Below are 19,491 nucleotides of genomic sequence, written 5' to 3' on the forward strand. Positions count from 1 at the left end.
GTCTCCTGCAGGCTGACCTCAGAGATACTGTGGGTTCGGTTCCAGGCCACTGCAATAAAGTGACTGTCACAACAGGAAAGCGAGTCAAAAGAATTTTTTGGTTTTCTAGTACATAGAAAAGTTATGTTTACACTACACTGCAATCTGTTAAGTATGCAATACCATTATGTCTAAAAAAAGTATGTACCCTAATTTAAAAAGGCTTTATTATTAAAATAGCTAATCTTCATCTGAGCTTTCAGCAAGCCCTAATCACTGATCACAGATCACCATAACAAATATGATAATACTAAAACAGTTTGAAATATTGTGAGAAATTACCAAAATGTGACACAGAGATAAAGTGAGCAAATGCTGTTGTAAAAAGGGGGCCAATAGGCTTGCTTGATGCAGGGTTGCCACAAACCTTCGGTTTTCAAAAAAACTCAGTATCTGTGAGTGCAATAAAACAAAGTACAATAAAACAGGTTATACCTGTATTTAAGGAATTTGCCCTGTTTCATCCTCTGCAGAATGGTAACATAATTCTTACGTTTATGTTATCAAGGAGTTATGAGAATTAATCCAGATAGGAAATCTTCTACTGCATAGGAGATTCTCAACAAATGGTAGGTAGTGTCATACGTTATCAACTCAAACTTACTGTAAAAATCAGTACTTTGATAGGGCTCTTTTGTGAGTCCTGGAAAGGATCATTGTCATAGTTTTGCTGATCACTGCACCCTTCCTAAATATCAAAAATATGTGTAAGAGTCATTCTGGTTGCCCTTAAAGTCAACAAATTAGGTAGGGTAGGCAGTAGATGAGGGGGAAAGCCATGATTAACTTGTTTAGTGAAATCTTTCTGCAGGCCATTTCCCAAGGAGGCTCTAATCAACCAGCTTTCCAGGGAAAAGAATACCTTCACTTGGCAGGCTGAAGAACTGAAAGGGCAAATGAATGAGTTGTCCAAAGTAACCTATCTGTTATTTCCCATCAGTAGCTTGACTGTATGTTAAAATAAAAAGATAATGTTGGGTGGGTTTGCCTGAATATTGTCCCATATACAAGAAGAGGGGAAAGTGCCCTAGAAATTATGGGGAAAAGAATATGTTGGACTTCGTATGTGCTGGAAAGGACCTTGATCACTGAAGGACCTTCCTCAGTCATTCAGAGTGCTTCTCTTGCTTGTCAGATGAAGAGCCAGCAAAGTATGCATCTGCATTTTATTATTACTTGAACAGAAAGTTGGCAAGTTTTTATGGATCTTTGATTCTTAATTGCACCAAGAAGTGCAATTACATAAAAAACAAGAATGAAATGAATGGGACTGGCTTAGCTCAATATTACTTTTTAGTTGTCAATAAATTATAGCTATTAGTCATTGTGTCCCAAGAGAATATATAGTGTTGCTTACAGATAACCCCAGGGAATGTGGTTCTTCAAGGTGAAGTTGTACTGACTCTCATGACAGATGAATTCTTTGAGCCCTGTGTTTCAAGCTAATTCTTAGTTCACACTCAAGGCATTTTGTTTCTGAGACCCCAAAGTGCCTCACTCACACATAATCTCACTGCAGAGTCATCTGCTCTGAGGGTGGAGGTCATTGTCTTCCTATCTGCCTTTAAATATTTTCTTCCTTCCACTCTCCTTATTTTCTATATTATATGTAAATTTTTAGATTATTATAATGTTTGTACATCATACATTATAGATGCTTCTCCTATGTTATCTCCATATTCATAGAAGTCATATGAAACAGGTAGACTCATAGCTTCCTACATGAGGGAACCGAGGCTCTGAGAAGACAGCTTGTCCAAGGTCATGCAGTTAGTAGGAGACTGTGAAGGAATTCAAGCAGGTAGTGAAATGAGTTGATTTATATTTTAGAAGATCTCCCTGGCTGACTTCCCCATGGCATTTTTTGTAATTTGCATAAAGGACCCATGAGAACTGGCCAAGATCCCAGTCTTTCCACTAGACAGGGTTTCTCCTGGGAACAGTGATGCTGGGTTAACCAGGCCACCATGAGAGTGATAGACATGTTCATTAAACTCAGTTCTGCAGTCTAATCAACACAGTAGCCACTATTACACTACAGGTAGGTATCCAAATTCAAGTTTATCTTAATTACAGTTAAATAACATTAAAATTCACTCTTGACCTCACATTGCTCTGGGCACATTTTGTGTGTTCCATCAGCCATGTGTGGCTAGTGTTGACCATATTGGGCAGTGTGGACATAGCACATTTTCATCACTAGAGAAAGTTCAGTTGGCTAGTGCTGTTTTAGAGTGAGTGAAGATTAAGTTTTCAGAGATTTACATGTGAAAAGGTTTTGTTTTCTTCATCAGTGGAATGAAAAGGCTAGACTAAATAGTGGTCCTTTCTAGTCCACACAAGACCTAAATCTAACATTGTTAATTATAAATCTTATTGCCTAAACGATAGTGAATATTCTTGCTACTATTTCCAGAACTCCAAGTCTGCTATTGTTGAGGCCCACATAGTCAGACTGGCGTTTCCCTAAATAGAGCTCTATTCTCTATTTTAATGGCAGCAATTAGATACTCTGTCCTCTCTCTTGTCCCCAGTATCTCCCTGGTATTATCTTACTAGGTTTAGGTTCAGCTTGAATCTGTGACAGGTTGTTATTAACCTTATCTGAAGAAAATGGTGTCACCTCCAAGCCTTTAGTTGTTGATAGTGGCAGTGCCTTTTTTAAACATGGGTTGTGTCTGTTAAGTCACAGAGTGCCCTGGCCCATGCCCTGCAGTCAGCCAAGTGTGACCATGACCTTCCACAAGAGCAATATGAGGAAGAACAGGAGGCCAAGTCTGAGCTGCTCTGGGTCCTATTCAAAGGCAATGCTGAAATGGTGCAGTGGAGGATAAAGTATGAAGACAACACCTCCCAGGGAACAGAAGACTTGGAGGATGCCAAGTGAGTAGAGTAGGCACACCCAGCCCTGGAGTTAGTTACACAGAAGAGTATGAGAATAGTGCTGTGTCCTTGAGGCCTCATGCGTGCACTTAATGAATCCTTACCCTGTGCACAAGCCAGCTCAAGCCCAGAGCTGAAACAACCGCTTCTGTTAAAGCCCAGAGCTGAAACAGCCGCTTCTGTTAAGGAGCACATACTCTAGAGGGGCTAAGAAAGAAAAATTACAATACAAAGTGATAAAAACTCTAGAAAGGTCCTGGAGAAAGAAAGGAGGCTCTTTCTAGGGGTCAAGAGAAGTCTACAAAGAAGATTTGGCTTTGAGAAGATGTGAGTTTGAAAATTTAAAATCCTAGATTTCATCTGAACACCAAAATCACTGAGTCAATGTGTATACATGACTCCATACATTAAAGCTATCATGTATCTGGTTTACAACTTGTAACTGCAAATGTAGTCTGTGAAAATGGGTAGGGATAGCTGGAAATATGTTAGGATCTGTCACATGCCTTATGGGACAATGGTTTCTTTGAAAAGAAATCACCCTCAGACCACCTCTAAAGTTAGAATGTCAGATTTATAGCCAACACTACATAAAGGCTTTAGAAGTTCTTCCCAGGAACTATAGAAGTCTGGGCCCAGATGAATCAAGACTTGCTACCCTAGTGTAGAATTGATACATTTTTCTCAGAAGTCAAAGGACTGTGTACCTTTGAGAAAAAGTGTCAAACTAACATCAGCTTATACTCTTTAAAGGTTGACTCAAAAGAATGTGTCCCTGGCTTGGTAGCTTGGCAAAAATCCAGGGCAGATCAATACATTTCTCTTTAGCTTCAACCAAAAATATTGCTTTTCAGTTCTTCACCTAAATCTTTGAGGGCCACCACTGCACACTGCTCAACAGCTGCTGTGTTCTATCTCTGAAGGAGTACCTTCTGATCTTTCTCTGTAGCCACAGTGACTTGAAAAGGGTTTGGGATGACAGATACTAAGATACCTGTAGTCAATGTTTTAAAAACTGGACCACAGAACAGTGGGGCTTTGGACTGAAATGGTTCCTCACACCTAAAATATGGCATTTGCTTCTAAGGTAAAATTTTTTTTCTTCTAATGAGTGATGAATTTGGGTATAAGTGCTGAAGGTTTCTTTGGGAGGGGTAGAAAAGGGGGAAAGTATGTGCAGTACTTATGACCACAGGGATTTGTTGGAACTAACGAATTGTCCTGTAGTACCTGTCAACTAAAGAAAAATAATGGGCAGATGTAGTATCTGAAGATCTTTCTTGCTTTAAACTTAGTTGAACATCAAGTAAATAAATCATTGTCTGTATTATGCTTTCCCTCTAAGTCACCTCAGGGACATAGAGCTACCAAAAAGTCTGTGATCCTATTTTTTAAGTTGGAAAGTTGAGGATCTGCCTGCTTTGATTTCCAGGCTTGGATTTGCATTATGAGTTAGTTTATCAGTATCAAATGTTTATCAATATCAAATTCACCCAAGACCTAGTTCATCGCTTCTGAGTCCTAAGATCCCCAAGGATAGTAATTGGTTTCTTAATCTCCCACATCTTCTTGCATACCTAGGCAATTACAAACTTATGGCTGGCAAGTTGAGGAGCAAAATGGTATTGGTATAAATGTAGAACAAGATTATCAGTGAAACAAGGGTGACTAATTTGTTCAGTTTGCCCTGAACTTGCCCAGTTAGTTTCAGCACAGTTAGTTCTGTGTCCTGGTGGTCACAATACAGTTAGTCAACACACCCTTTACCCCACACAATTACCCTTTTGTTATTATTGGTATGTTGGGAACATTAAAACTCTACTTTCAGCAACTTTCACATATACAATACAGTATTGTAAACTATAGTACCATGCAGTACATCAGAATCCCCTCTTAACAGTTAAGAGAAATGAGTCACTTGTGATGTGACTACGGTTAGAAAGCCAGTGATCAAGCAGTAGTTGTTAGGGCTCATATACTTCTAGATGTGGAGCACAGATTGGTTTTTCAGGACTCCCCCAAAAAGGGGCTTTATGACCACATTGCTCTGTTGGGCTTGTTCTGTGGCACGTGTTAGTTCCTGCATATCTTTTTGTGTTTAGTAACAGTAGATCAGAAAAAGCTTTGGCGCATACACAGTACCTTTCATCTAAGACATGTAATGAGTGAGTAAAAAAGGGACTGCCTGTGTCCCTGCAGGAGATGTGAACAAGAGAACACAGGCCATCCACTGGGAAACCTAGGAGCCCTGTCCTGTGGGCATGGTAGAGAAAGCTCTTTGATAAACTCTCCATCAGAGGATGTTGGAGGGACCTCAGGTGGGGGCTGAGCACCCCTAGGAGCAGTGGCACCTGGTGAGTGAGCATAACGGGAGGATGGATTTGGGCATATAAATTTGGGAAGAGGAGCTGGGTGGAGAAAAAATTCAGAGGAAAGAAAATTTGGGCATGTTTAGGAGCCACATGATAAGAAAGGGAGAGAATAAGCTAAAGAATGTTCTTTGATAGTTGAGGAGCTCTGTAGGGACTAGATGTGCCTAAGGACTTGAATGGTTGCTGACTGTTGGTGGGGTGTTCAGTGTAATCTTCCTTTTTCTCCCATTTCTTATTAGGTCATCAATAAAGTCTTTATCGCTTATTTCAGGTTAAAGGTAAACAAATACCTCCAGGGATTCAGAGATCCTGAGTTCCAAGCTCAGGCTGGCAAACGTGAACACAGGTGGTCAGCAGACAGCTGGGTTCTGTAGGCACAAGGAGATTGTTTCAAGACATGAGCTACTTTTGCTTGGTGCTGGTAAGACAGCCTCAGGGGCCACCCTGTTTTGTACCCAAGCACTATTTTAATCAAGGACAAACTGGATGAGCTCCTTAAGGGCTGCGGCTTCACTTGCCTTCTCAGGAAGAAGCTGGCAATTAGGTGGCAGGAGGCTGCCGGAGCCATGGGAGTGGCCCATGCCAGAAGTGCTTCCCAGGAGAGGGCCAGGCAGCGACTGCAGCTCGAGCTCAGGGACACCCTGTCCGACCTCGGGAAGGCCCGCTGCTCAGCAGCTGTGCTGGGACAGAAGCAGCAGCATTTTGACAAGCGCCTCAGTAAGTGGAAGCAGAGGCACAAGGAGTTGCGGGCAGTGGTGGACGCCTCTCAGAAGGAGGCCCGGGTCCTCAGCCCTGAGCTCCTCAAGCTCAGGCATGCCTGCAGGCAGGACACTGGGAGCTGGGGGCCCTCCAGAGGGAGAGCAAGAATGTCCAGGGTACTCCGAGCCGGAGCAGGAGCGAGGTTGGGAGAGCCCTGGCTGCAGGGACAAGGCTGTTCTCCGTGAGCACACAGCTCAGCACCATCACCGTCCCACGCAGGTTTCAACTTCCCCATTTCTCATACTTCTTTTCAAAAAATTTTTTACTATAGATATTATTTTTCATAAATTAATTCTAAAGATAAGACTACTTTCCTACTATTTTAGCCCTAGTTCCACTCTCTGAAGGAAACCAACTATTAATAATTTCTTTATATCCATACCCTTACCAAGAGTTTCCATGCATGTATTTTTCACTCAAATTACACATTATTCTATACCTTTTTTTCATTTATCAATGTATCTTCTAATGTAAATTATTTTTGTAGCCCATACTACATGATAGGTACTGTTCTAGATATAATTATTTATTGCTTATTCTCAGAAAAGTCTTATGTGTTAGTTTATTTACCTGTAAAATGCAAATTATACTGAATCACACAAGGTTAAGAATTTATCCAAATTCACAGTTAATGGGTAGCAGATCTGAGATTTGAGCCCAGCCAACTTGACTCTGGCATATCCACACCTAACTACCGGGCTTTGCCACTTCCCATGTGCCTTGGGATCCTTTGCATGCCTACAGCATTGGGACCTACCACATACTTGCCATTAACTACATAGTGTATCATAATAATGACTAATACTTATTTAACTAGACCTTACTCATTTTAGATATGATTTTTCACAATTATGAATAATCCTATTATTATACATCTCTGGACATATATTTGTGAACATGTACAAATATTTCAGTCAGATAGATTCCTAGACATCAAATTTATGGACTAAAGGAATGAATATTTAATTTTGAGATACCACAAATTAGCCTTTCAAAGAGGTTGCCAACTCATATGAGCACCAACTGTGATGTGCATTAAAACCTGAGATGCCCTGGGAGCAAGCTCATTACTACAGGAGACATAGATGAACCTTGCTTTCTCTGTTGACCTACACTGTCCATGGTCAGGTCACTGACTGGACGTGTGAGAGGTGCTGGAACAGTGGTTAGAAAACTTTAGCTGCACAGGAACCACCTGGGGGGCTTGTGAAACACAGTTGGCTGAGCCACTCCCCCAGAGTATCTGATTCACTAAGTCTAGGGAGAGGTCTGAGAATTTGCATTTCTAACAAGTTCCCAGGAGAGGCCCATGCTGCTGGTATGGGGGCCGCAATCACTCAGCAGTGGGGAAGAGGTGTTTTCCAAAGGTTCCCCAATGAGTCCAAGGTATGGTCAGAGTAGAAAACCACTGCCCTGAGTTTTGCCTTGGGAACCCCTCTTCTGGAGAGGGCTTAGTAGAAAGGATTTATTATTCACATGAGAATTGGCATCTGAAGGGCTTTACACATTGGAAACCTTTTAAAATTTCTTGTCACGTCACATCACAGCCCAGGATCTCAGAACCAGAGAAGCAGCTAAGGTCTCATGCTCCTTCCCCCGCCTCTGGGCTGTGGTTAATTCCCACAGCTACTTGGACCTACTCCACACCTCTCAGGGGCCAGAGGCTTCTCCCATGAAGAGGCAGCACTGACATTAACTGTGTCAGGGGCTGCAGGTTTTGTCAGATCCAGATGCCATACTCTGCCAAGACATGAGAGGCTAGCCACTCACCCTCAAGGGCTTGAGCTCCTTTGAAGTCATGTGTTGGCTTCTGGCAGATGCACTTTATGCTTTAAGTTCCCATCCTGGTGTCAAGAGGCAGCTGACTACAATGGCAGCCACCGGTGGTGGTAGTGCACACTCGCTCTGGAGTGTAAGGATTCTGGGTCTGTTTCCTAGAGCACCGCGGGGTGGAATCTGCTATGGCTTCCACAGACAGGGCCACCCTGTAAAGTGGTACAGGATATTTCGTGCCCAGTGCTCAAGAAGCACCATCCTCACCTACCTTAGATGGTAATGGCAAAAGAATACACTGAAGGGGCCTCTTTCTAATTCAAACAAAGTTTCCATATGAGCCAGCAGTGGCCTTGCCATCAAGTTCCCTAGGCTGGCATGACCACGGTCCCAGCAGGCCTCTGGGAACAGGCTGTTGTGCCTGGTGTCATGGGTTTGAGATTGGTTTCTTTCACTAGCTTTGCTTTTCTTCCCTCCCCAGAAGAGATTTCTAATCTGACAGATCAGATGAGAAAGGGAAACAAGAAACCCATCCCTCAGTGAAATGGAAAAGGCTGGGAAGCAGATCAAACAAGAGGAGACTGAAGTCTAGCTGGCACTGGAAGGAACAGAGGTATGACATCCAGGCAACAAAGATAATATTTATCATTGTGACAAAGTAAAAGACCTACATTATAGTAACAGTGGCAAAAATGACATGATACACTTATTCAAGTATTAACTACACGCGAGGCACTATGCCAAATGCTCCCCCCGTGAAGCATTATTTCATGTAATCACTTTAGCTAACTATTGTCCCCATTTTACAAAGGAGGAAATTGAGTCTCAGAAGACAGAATAAGCAATAGTGGATGTGAATCTCCTCCTTGTAATGAAAACAGGAACCATTGTCTGTCTTGTGCACCAGTATATCCCCAGGCCCAGCCCCTCACTAAGCAATGTGGCTAATGGACCAGCTGTAGGGGCATTGTCAGGGAGCTTGGTAGAAATTCTGATGCTCGGCCCTCTTCCCAGCTCTCTTAAACTGGAATCTGCACTTTAACAAGATCCTTTGGTGGTGCATATTCACATTAGCATTTGAGAAGCACTGGCCTACAACATTTTCTCGTGTGTACCAGAGATTCAATAAATATTTGTTGAATGAATAAATATCCTCATCCCTCCTCCTTTCTTTAAAAAGAGTCAAAACACTTCCTTTTTTTTTTCTAAAACCTTAGGTAGTTTTAAAAATGAGATTCAAAGCATTGTTCTCAAATAAAATCTCTGACTTTCTCTCTCCTTGCGTGCTAGTGTTTGAAAGGATACTGAAAAGACCTTTTGCCAAAGAGAGTGAACTAAAATGGAAATCATCCTGTCACAGTCATTATGTAGTTAACAAGACTCTTCAAAGCAAAGCCTTGTCTCTCATAGCTGAGTTTCGTCTTCTTGACTCACCCTTCGAATAAGCTCCAGTACGTTAAAATGCAGCCCCCACGCACTCAGCCTCCAATAGAGAAAATGATTTTTAAAAGGCATAGCAGTCAATTTTAGGAAGGGGCCCTTTAGAAGGTATGATAATGGAAAATTAGACCCCAAAGGACTGTTTTGTGCCAAGCCATGTCTGTTAAATTGATCTCACTGCTACATTTCTGTAAGAAACCTGCCAGACAGAGGACATGCCCATATTACCCCACATACAGAGTTGTCAAGGGGGCAGCTCTTGACACCGCTCTTGTCTTCTTAGGCACAATTGTTTTCGGAGATCTTCTGCATTTTACATAGAATCCTTTCAGTCGGCAAGGATTGGAAGGCTCCTAGCAAGGCTGGTCCTTGTGCGGTTGATGAACTTTGTGTACTTGTTCCCTTTGGTTCCCCAGCCATCCTGGCTGGGGACTTTCTAAAGCCGCCACCTTAACCCCAAGAAGTACCTTTTATGGTAGGAATTCCAAGCACCATGTCAAGCCAATGAGAGAGATGATTGTGCAGGGGCACTGTGAGTTCTGTATAACATAGAGCCATGTTTGTATATTAAATTGACTGGCATACACCTCAAAGGTGGGACTGTTAAGGCCATAGCGCTCATACCATTTAGTACCACTAGATGGCATTATATTCTATTTGCATTTTCTCAAGTTTTGTCTTCAGCTCCATTCATAAATACTTTATTAGCTTGGACATGTATTTGTAAAACTGGGTTATTTATTTTCCTGGGTGAGCCTTTATGAGAAACTTTATTAGATTATTTCTGAATCCCCAAAACTCAAATTATCCCAGGTCACTTTCTCCAAAGATTGACTTTCTCAGAATGTTCTGGAGGGTGAGAGGTGCCAGCTTCCCCCTGAAGGAAAGACACTATTCCCTTAGAGGAAATTGGTATCCAAGCATTTGCTTTGGATTTATTTTCTTTTATATTGAAAGTAGTGTTGAGAGAATAGCAGTGAGGCCTTAAGCCATATAAAAATTCCTAACCCCTTGTTTTTATTTTGAAATTGCTACTCAGTTTTACTTTTCACTTTTGGTGGTGTGTGCTAAGCACTCCTCTGAAGAGGCTATAAAAATTACTCCTGCCCTCAGGATTATCTGCCAGTTGGTAAGTGGCCAATAGACAGTTGCCAACCCTGCATCCTTTATAAACATCCTCCTCAGTATCCTCCAAGGGTAGTTTGTTTATTTCTTCTTCTATATAAAGTTTATCTTTGGAACAGCCTTTAAAGATTTAATCAAACCTATGCTTTTAAACCTGGCTCACCTTTATAACATCCCTGGCAGTAATTGCCTTGTCCATATTTAAAGATCCAAGGGGCAGGAGATTTCCCTGTCAAAGCAATCCATTTGAAGTAGGGGTGATGATTATGATGATAACAGCTCACACTGAGTGTTAGGTGTCAAGCACATTCCTAAATTCCTTTACTGTTCTTCATATGCCAATATTTGGGCACTCTCCTGTTTCTTGCTTTCCGAATGCTTTCAACTTTTTTTATTCTCTGTGTGATGTCCAGAATTAAATAAAAGATTCCAGGTAGAAGTTCTGATTTTGATACTTTCATTGATTATTCCTGAAGATGGAATACATTAGGAAAACTCATGAATAATAAATTTTGAATTTTAAATATAGTCACAGACAAGATTGAAACTTTCTATTTTGAAAAATGCTTTAGGATCCTATTTCTTGAACTATAGCTGGAAGCCCTAAGAAGGTCAGAGCTATAAGTGATGAACGAAAGTATAATTGCTTGTCTCTATCCTGTTCCAGTCTTCAGGGACTTGATTTGAACCTGGATTTCTCCCAGCAACTCTAAAGATTGCTACATCAGTGACATACATTTTGAGAGGAAAAAAAACACCTTTTTTCCAAAAAATGGACTTAATTTAATGATTTGTATTTATGTATTTCAGGGAGCTCTGGAATGTACTGAAAGCAAGATTCATTTACAGCTTGAACTCTTGGAAGCTAAAGCCTCCACAAAAGTATGCAAAATAGAAAATTTTAGGTATTTAAGATTATTTTAATAAGCAACATTTGCTGATCATTGACTAAATGGAACACACTGTGTTTGGCTGCTTTTTTATGATCCTTATTGGAACATTACCAAAGAAACTTAGCTGGTCTAACAGGACATAAGAATCTTTCTAGTAAGCTCACCACTATTATATAAAGGAATACCTCTACACAGTTACTGTGAGTCTATGATTTTCTTATATTTGAGCAGCTTTCACTCTCATACAAGACTCAAGATAACACACCAAAAAAGTGTAATTATATGTACAACTTACGTGTGTATGGTCTTTGTCGCCCTAGAACAAACCTTTTTACTGGGCATTCAAGAAAGTGTTAATGATGAACAATACAGGAAAGGAACTAAACAATTTGATGCTGTTCATTAAGATTGATGCCTGATCAGAGTAAAATTCTCACATCCCCTCTGTCTGTACCTGTAGCCATTTGTTTGGAAAGAGGGGAAGCCAAGAGCTAAGCTGCTTATTGAATCCCTCCTGAAACAGCTGAGCCTTACGAGTCAGGAAACAGAATTGGACGGGACTCACAGGCTGCAGGATCTTTTCTTAGCTTCATCATAACAAGCTGATGACTTTAGATGTTCTACTTCTTAGTTTCTGAGTGAAGTGAGGGGATAAAAGCAGCCCCATACATGCTACAGAAGGTGGTGAGAAAGATCAGGAAACTGATGTTCGTAAAGTGCTTTATACTCATACTCTATAGATCAAAGGCACAATTATAAATACATGGCATTAACTGTGATTATATTATCTATCTGATCTGTTCCAATAAGTCAATGGGATATGCCACAAAAAAAACCATTTGAGTCTGAGGTTCAACTGGCAACTTGCCTCCAACACATTTGTTAAAATAAGATTTAAAAACCCTACTAATACATGGGTTGACCTGGTCTCCTTCCCATAGCCCATATTCAGACAAAATTCCCATAGGGGTCATTTTATTAATAAGGATCACAAGCCACATTCGGCCCTCTGTGTGCTTTGAGTTAGCTTTGTTCTCACTCACCAGCACTTTCACATCAAGGACTGACTGTGGTGATGAATTCTGTTCTACTTAAGAGGCTCAAAGTCAGGTCTAAAATAATTTTTTCCATGAAAGACAGAAAAGTGGGCCTTGAAATTTGCCCTGCTTGCTTACATTAGGAACAAAAATGAGTGTCTCCTTGTGCAGTTAAAAAAAAAAAATCTCATTTCAGGTAACGTCAAACTTGTGCCTATTAATAAACCTAGCTGAGGAAAAATGAATCCTCAGAGAGTCTGCACCTCTTCAGGTACACCTGAATGTCTTAGAGCAATTCTCCAATTATAATAATCTTAGTGCAAAGGAAGTCAGAGATCCAAACAGCTAGGATTGGAGGAAGGATGAACCCAAACTAGGCAGGAGCTGTGAAGGGGCTGAAAAAGAAGAGGTGGGCTGGAGGGAGGCGGTGAGCTATTCATAATAACTGTAATAGGTAATCCATAAAGGAATGATGAGCGTATCTTACAAAATATCACAAATAGTGACCCACACTCTTTGTGTGTGAGTCTAGATTGTATTAGAAAGCCTGGCTTTAATCTGATGATTTAATCTGACCTCAGGGCTAGGGGAGAAAGGATCTTACAGAAATGAGTAGAATGCCAGTGGGAAATACAGCTGGCCCTTCAACAACAGGACTTTGAACTGCACAGGTCCACTTACATGTGGATTTTTTTCAATAAATACACTGAAAAATATTTTTGAGATTTGCAACAATCTGAAAAAATGTTTTTGTCTTGCTTACTTCATTGCAAGAAAACATTATTATGGGTAAAATTGAAATATTTCCAGAATCTTTTGCCTGACCTTAGTCCATCTCCATATCAATAGTTGTTTACAAGGGGTGGGAAGAAGCTCTTCTCTCCTTAATCCAGCCAGGAGGGGGAGAGAAATGGTTGAGCAAGAGTAGATGACTTCCTTTGATTTTGGCTTCACAGGTTTCCCTTGTTTATTTGCCCTGGGCTGGGAACACATTTTCCCCCCAGAGTTACACCTTGCAGTAGTCGGCAGTACCTCTGAACCCTAAATCTGTCTCCATGGGTGCAATGCTTGGGCAGGCTACCCCTAGAGATGGTGAGGAGATACCCAGAAAGTCCCCTGTGGATGGTGGGGACCAACCTGAGGATGATGCAGCTTCACATGGAAACTCCCCATCTGTGAGGCTTCCACTCAGGCAGCCTGTAGTGGGAAATTGGTCTAGAGTAAAGGGCCTCCTAGATGAGGGGGCCCCTCCCCAGAATGGGGGAGGGAAGACACACCAGAAGCAGTGGAATCAGCCCTCCATGAGACAGGAAACTGTTTAGAGGCCCTAAGTGGGGTGGAGGTGGTAGGACTTGTGGGTTGCTTTTGCTTGAGGTAGTGGAAGGGGTTACCAAGGTGAGAGATGCAATTTGGCATTGCTTAGAGAGAGACAGTTATTGAGAAGACAGGTTGAGCTCCTGGAAGATATGATAGCAGCAGCAAGAGAGGAGACGTCAGGAGAATCTGTGTTGCAGGAGGCTGTGGGGGAGGGGGAGGAAAGAGCAGTGACTTCAGCCCTGGAGATGGTGGAGGAGATGTTGGGAGAGGATGAGCGGCTGGGGCTGAGGGCTGATCTGTTGCCGAGGCCACCACCCAAGGCACTCTCCTGTATTAAAGGCCTGCCAGGTTATAATTAAGAAAGTAAAAACACAACAACTCCTCAGGGGGAGGAGCCGCCCCCTCCCCAGGGTGTGGAGCACTCCATGCTCTGCCCCTGTACCCAGGATGAACTAGTGGACATGAATGTCCAGTACCGGCAGAAGCCATCGGAACCTCTGCTTACATGGCTTTTGCATCTCTGGGATAAGGGATAGAAAACATTGTTATGTCAAGTACTGCAATGGGTAGACTGGCTTCCCTGATGACTCACCCTTACCTCCGGCAGTGATTGCAAAGTGCCCATCACACCTCAGTGAATCAGGCACTTCTGGATTGGCTGACAGCAGCCATCAGGGCAATTTGGCCTAATCAAGGTGATTTTCCATACTTACCCACTAGATGGAAAACTTATGCAGAGCTCCAGCAGGTGTTACAGGAGTTGGGCATGAAAAATGTCATCTATAATATGGACCCCCAAGGCCCCTATGAGTTGTTGTTCACTGTATGAATGAGAAACCTGGTGCTGTATACAGCTCCCACATCTCTCTTTGGGTCCCTAGTGACTATTCTTGCTCTCCACTTAGGGTAACCCATAAGTGAGGTCATTCATACTTTAGCCAATCTGAGGGAGGTTGGAACAATAAAATCACAGAAGGAAGTACAGGCTACAACTGAAAGGAGAGGTGCAAAGGGCCCTGTGAAGGTCGTGAGGACACAGATGTGTGATGATTTGATAAAGGCAGGGGTAGTGAAAGAAAAACTTGATGGGCCACCAAATAGGATCTTTTTAGAACTGTGGCACCAATTAAAGCCAGAGCAGTGGTTCTAGCCACTGAGGTCCAGGACATGGAAGCCAGAGGCAAAACCCCATGTCTGGCCTGTGTCCCTGCAAGACTTCCTGGGTGAAAGTACTCAGGATCCGCCTGTGTCCCCGACCCCACAGGAGGATGATTGGACATTATGGTTTGAATGAGGGGGGTGGGATCACAGACCCTATCTTCAGGGACATAGTAGGGACTGGAGGCCACATGTAGAATTACCAATTTATTGGTCCCCATGAAAATATAATATGTCTTGTCACTGGTGGATATAGGAGCTAAACATTCTCTGATTTATGGGAACCCTGAGTATTTTTGTGGGACCCCTGCTGTGATAGATGGCTACAGGGGTAAGGAAATTAGAGTGAAGGAACCCCAAATTCCAATGGGAATAGGGCATTTACCCCCAAAGGAGTATATTGTGTACATTTCTCCCATCCCTGAATATGTTTTGGGGGTGGATAGTCTGAAGGGCCTGTGGTTACAGACCACTTCAGGTTAGTTTCGACTGAGGATAAATGTGGTAAATGCAGTTCTGAAGGGACATGTTAAGCACCCACCTGTAGCTCTGCCTATACTTTGGTAGATGACAAATACTAAGCAATATATAATGCCTTGGATGCACAAGGAAATTGGAGAATCTACAGGAGTTGGAGAAGGTGGGTATCATAAAGCCCACTCATAGTCATTTTAATTCCTTGGTGTAGCCAGTGAAAGAGGTGGATAGCCCCTGGTGTATTACCGTGGATTACAGGGAACTGAATCAAGTCACACCCCCTTCGCATGCTGCTGTCCCTTCTATAGTAGTTCTTATGAACACACTAAGGCATGTACTAGGGACATATTAGGTTGTGGACCTTGCTACTGCTTTCTTCTCTGTTGACATAGCACAGGGAAGTCAGGAACAGTTTGCCTTCACATGGGAAAGCCAGCAATGGACATTCACTGTCTTTCCACAGGGATACCTCCACAGTCCCATCATTTATCATGGATTTGTAGCCCAGAACTTGGTCATATGGAAGAAACTGCAAACGGTGTGACTGTTTTACTACACTGATGATATCATGCTCACATCTGATTTTCTTGAAGATTTAGAAGGGGCAGTTTCTAGACTGCTGCAACATCTTTAGGAGAAAGAATGGGCTGTGAACAGCACCAGGGTTCAGGGACCTGGTTTGTCAGTAAAGTTTTTGGGGTTTGTCTGGTCAGGTAAAACTAAAGTTATCCCAGAAGGAGTCATAGACAAGGTCCAGGCTTTCCCTGCCACTATCACTGTGGCAGTGTTGCAAGAATTTTGTGGTCTTTTGGTCTACTGAAGAGTGTTTATCCCACACTTGGCACAAATTCTGAAGCCACTTTGTGGGTTAGTATGAAAGGGCATCAGGTGGGACTGGGATGAAACATGCAGCTGCTTTGATTGCTGCTAAGCAACCAGTCAAGGCCATACAGACCTTGAGTGTAATGGACTCATCAAGTCCCAGTGAGTTAGATGTTCATATAATGGAAGATGGCTATGGATGGGGCCTCTGGCAGTGGTTTTAACAGACTCACCAACATATTGGATTCTGGTCACAATTGTGAAAACCAGCAGAGGTCTGGTACACCTTGATAGAGAAGCAACTGACTGCTGTATACCACACCTTGCTGGCTATGGAACCCATCACTGAAACAGCTCCTACCAAGGTAATAACCACTATCCCATTGTGGGGTGGGTGTGAGATTGGACCCAAAGGCCACAGAGTGGTATGGCACAGATGCCTACACTGGCCAAGTGTGGCGCATACTTACAGCAGTGCGGAGCCCTTTCCACTAACCCCTTAAGTGGAGAACTCTAGTACTTACTGGTGCCAGTGACATGTACCAGTGGAAAACAGGAAGAATTTGCTTTTGACCCATTGGTTGGCAGGAGTCCTTATCAGTAGGGAAAAGCCCCCATACCTGACAGTACTTTTTATACAGACAGCTCCAGTCCTGGGCAAGCCCGAAGTGGGGGGCTTTGTCCTTCCATCCTAAGACTGAGACATGATGGAGGACAGAGAGGGGAAGAGCACTCAATGCACTGAATTGTGGGCAGTATGGCTCGTGATCACCCAGGAGCCCTCCCCTATAGTTGTCTGTACTGACAGCTGGGCCATCTATCAGGGCTTGACCCTGTGGCTACCAACATGGTACATGCCAACAGGATGGTTGGTCATCGGCCCCTTTGGGGGCAAGAGTTGTGGCAAGACCTATGGGCCTCTGGTCAGATTAAGACTGTTACTGTATATCATGTGATGGGCCATTTGCTTTTTGCCTCCCAGGGAATGATGAAGCAGATACATTGGCAGTGCAGGTACATTGGCTAGAATGAATGTCTGCCTCTGATGTAGCCCAATGGTTACTTCAGCATTTGTTGCACGTGGGGCAAAAGACAATATGGGCTGCAGCCCATAGCTGGGGCTTGTCATTGACCTTTGAGGAAGTCAGCAGAGCCCGGAAGGAGTGCACTGTGTGCTCTAAGAGGGACTTACACTGAGTCCCACAGCAACATGGGACAATATTAAAGGGGCTGATACCACTTGACAGGTGGCAGATAGGCTATATTGGGCTTCTGCCCATATCAGAAAGATATTGGTATACCGTGACTTGTGTGGACACAGTTACTGACTTGTTGGTTGCTTTTCCTGCACATCATGCAGATCAGAAAACTACCAAGATGGTCCTAGAGCATCTCTTTGCAGCCTATGGCCGGCTGCAGGTGATTGAGAACAATCAAGGCACCAACTTAATGGGGCATGCATTACAAGAATGGGTGCAGCAATTAGGAATAAAGTGGAAGTTTCATGTACCATATAATCCTACTGGGGCAGGCATGATAGAGAGGTACAATGCTTAAAATCTGGCCTCAAGTCAGACACCAGTAGTCTACGGGGCTGGTCAGTTCGCTTATGGACAGTGCTATGGCGTTTGAATGAGAAGCCCCAAAAAGGAGCCTTAAGCCCTGTGGATAAGCTAACACCTTGCTGCCTCTCCTATATAACTGTATGTGCAAACCAAAGAGGAGTTATTGAAGCTAGGATATGGCCAGCAGAGCAACATCCTGCTGCCAGCCCCAACTGCATTAAACCATGGAGACTGTTGAGTGGACATGGCTCTGGACGTTTCAACACATGGACCAGCAATGGCTGACCCTTCTGGCACCTTGGCAGAAAGGCCTGGAAGCTGGCCTCCTGTGTGGTCCTGGAGTAACAGCAGAGTGACCCCCAAAGATCACAGTAGTGTTCCCAAAATGGCTGGGAGGTAAAAGCATCTTATGGGGAAATTTTGTTCTATCTTTATGGCCAGTGCATGTACCTCCCATAGCCCTATATATTGACCCATCTGTAACTCCCGCAGGGAGGGAGGTGAAAGTCTGGTATACTAGACCAGGATGAGATCCCATTCCTGCCACTGTCTTATCACAGGACCACTCTCTGCCATGTATCCTATCTGGTAGACAAGATTTGCCTATGCTGGCATCATTAAAACATTTATGTTATCACTCTTAAGGTTATTTTCTTCTATAGTTGTTGCAGCTTTGACCCTCCCCCTAGCTGCATCTGCTGCGCATGCACAGAGCTCCCTACCAGTTCATCTGCTGACCTCTGTGGAATGGGTAAACTATAGACTTAATCTGAATAGGACTTTGAACCTAGCTGGATCCTCTGGCTTGAGGGTCATCATGCTTTTATTGCTGCTGTTATTGTATGTGATTTGTCTGGTTACAGTGCTCCAGTTTTCTCACACAGGGGCCATTGCAGAAGATGGAGAGCTAGTAGAGTGTGAAGTGAGATTTCTGGAGAGGTGGGCTGTGGGTAAACTTGCAATATGTCCAGAATCTTTCAGCTGGCCTTAGTCCATCTCCATATCAATAGGTGTTTACAAGGGGTGGGGAGAAGGCGTTCTGCCCTTAGTCCAGGCAGGATGGGGAGAGACATGGGCAAGCAGGGGTAGATGACTTCTTTTAAGCAATAAAGAGGTTTCCCCCACTTTATTTTTCCCTTTGACTGATTTCAGCTTCTTAGGTTTCCCTGTTTATTTGCCCTGAGGTGGGAGCACATTTTTCCCCTGGAGTTACAATTATATAGTACATAGAACATACAAAATACATGTTAATTGACTTTGTTATCAATAAGACTTCTGGTCAACAGTAGACTATTAGTTAAGGTTTGGGGCACCAAAGTTATATATAGACTTTCAAATTCACAGGGATTGGAACATGTGACTCCTGCATTGTTCAAAGCCAACTATACTAGTGAAGCATAAGGTTCCTGGCAATCTGTACAGCCAGGTAAATTCCAGAGCACAAAGGAAATGCTCCCTGAAGGCAAGATGAGGTTCAACGTCCTATATCCACTTAAACCTTGGGAAACTCCACAGAAACTGAAGGAGGACTATGAGACAGGACCCAGGAAATCAAAGAGACCATGAAAACAGGAAAGAGACTCAGAGGCATAGGCAAAACTTTGATGATGCTGCACACTGGGAAATTCACTCAACTTGTTCTCTGCTGCCAAGCTGGCTCAGGACTGATCCTGAGTGAGCCAGGGGCTTGTGGGTGGCGAAAAGTATGAGCAGCTGTTATGTGTGTCATATGCTTCACTACTTGTTCAACAGATATTTGAGCAACTTAATATTGGCCAGATACTGTACCTGCTTTTCTAGTCAGGGTTTCCTAATCTTTTATGGGTCGATA

The 19,491-nt window shown here is 43.1% G+C and overlaps 1 protein-coding gene across 1 annotated transcript in view; it reads left to right on the forward strand.

Moving 5' to 3' along the window:
* MYH15 (myosin heavy chain 15) overlaps positions 1–19,491 on the forward strand; it is a 113,499-nt gene that overhangs the window by 78,455 nt on the left and 15,553 nt on the right. Inside the window, 7 exon segments of the mRNA XM_073230461.1 lie at positions 835–953; positions 2,726–2,922; positions 5,821–6,131; positions 6,134–6,169; positions 8,308–8,351; positions 8,353–8,439; positions 11,202–11,296. Coding sequence (XP_073086562.1) covers positions 835–953; positions 2,726–2,922; positions 5,821–6,131; positions 6,134–6,169; positions 8,308–8,351; positions 8,353–8,439; positions 11,202–11,296 — 889 coding nt within the window.

Source organism: Manis javanica, chromosome 3 (assembly GCF_040802235.1).
Source record: "Manis javanica isolate MJ-LG chromosome 3, MJ_LKY, whole genome shotgun sequence".
In the NCBI taxonomy this organism is placed as follows: domain Eukaryota; kingdom Metazoa; phylum Chordata; class Mammalia; order Pholidota; family Manidae; genus Manis; species Manis javanica.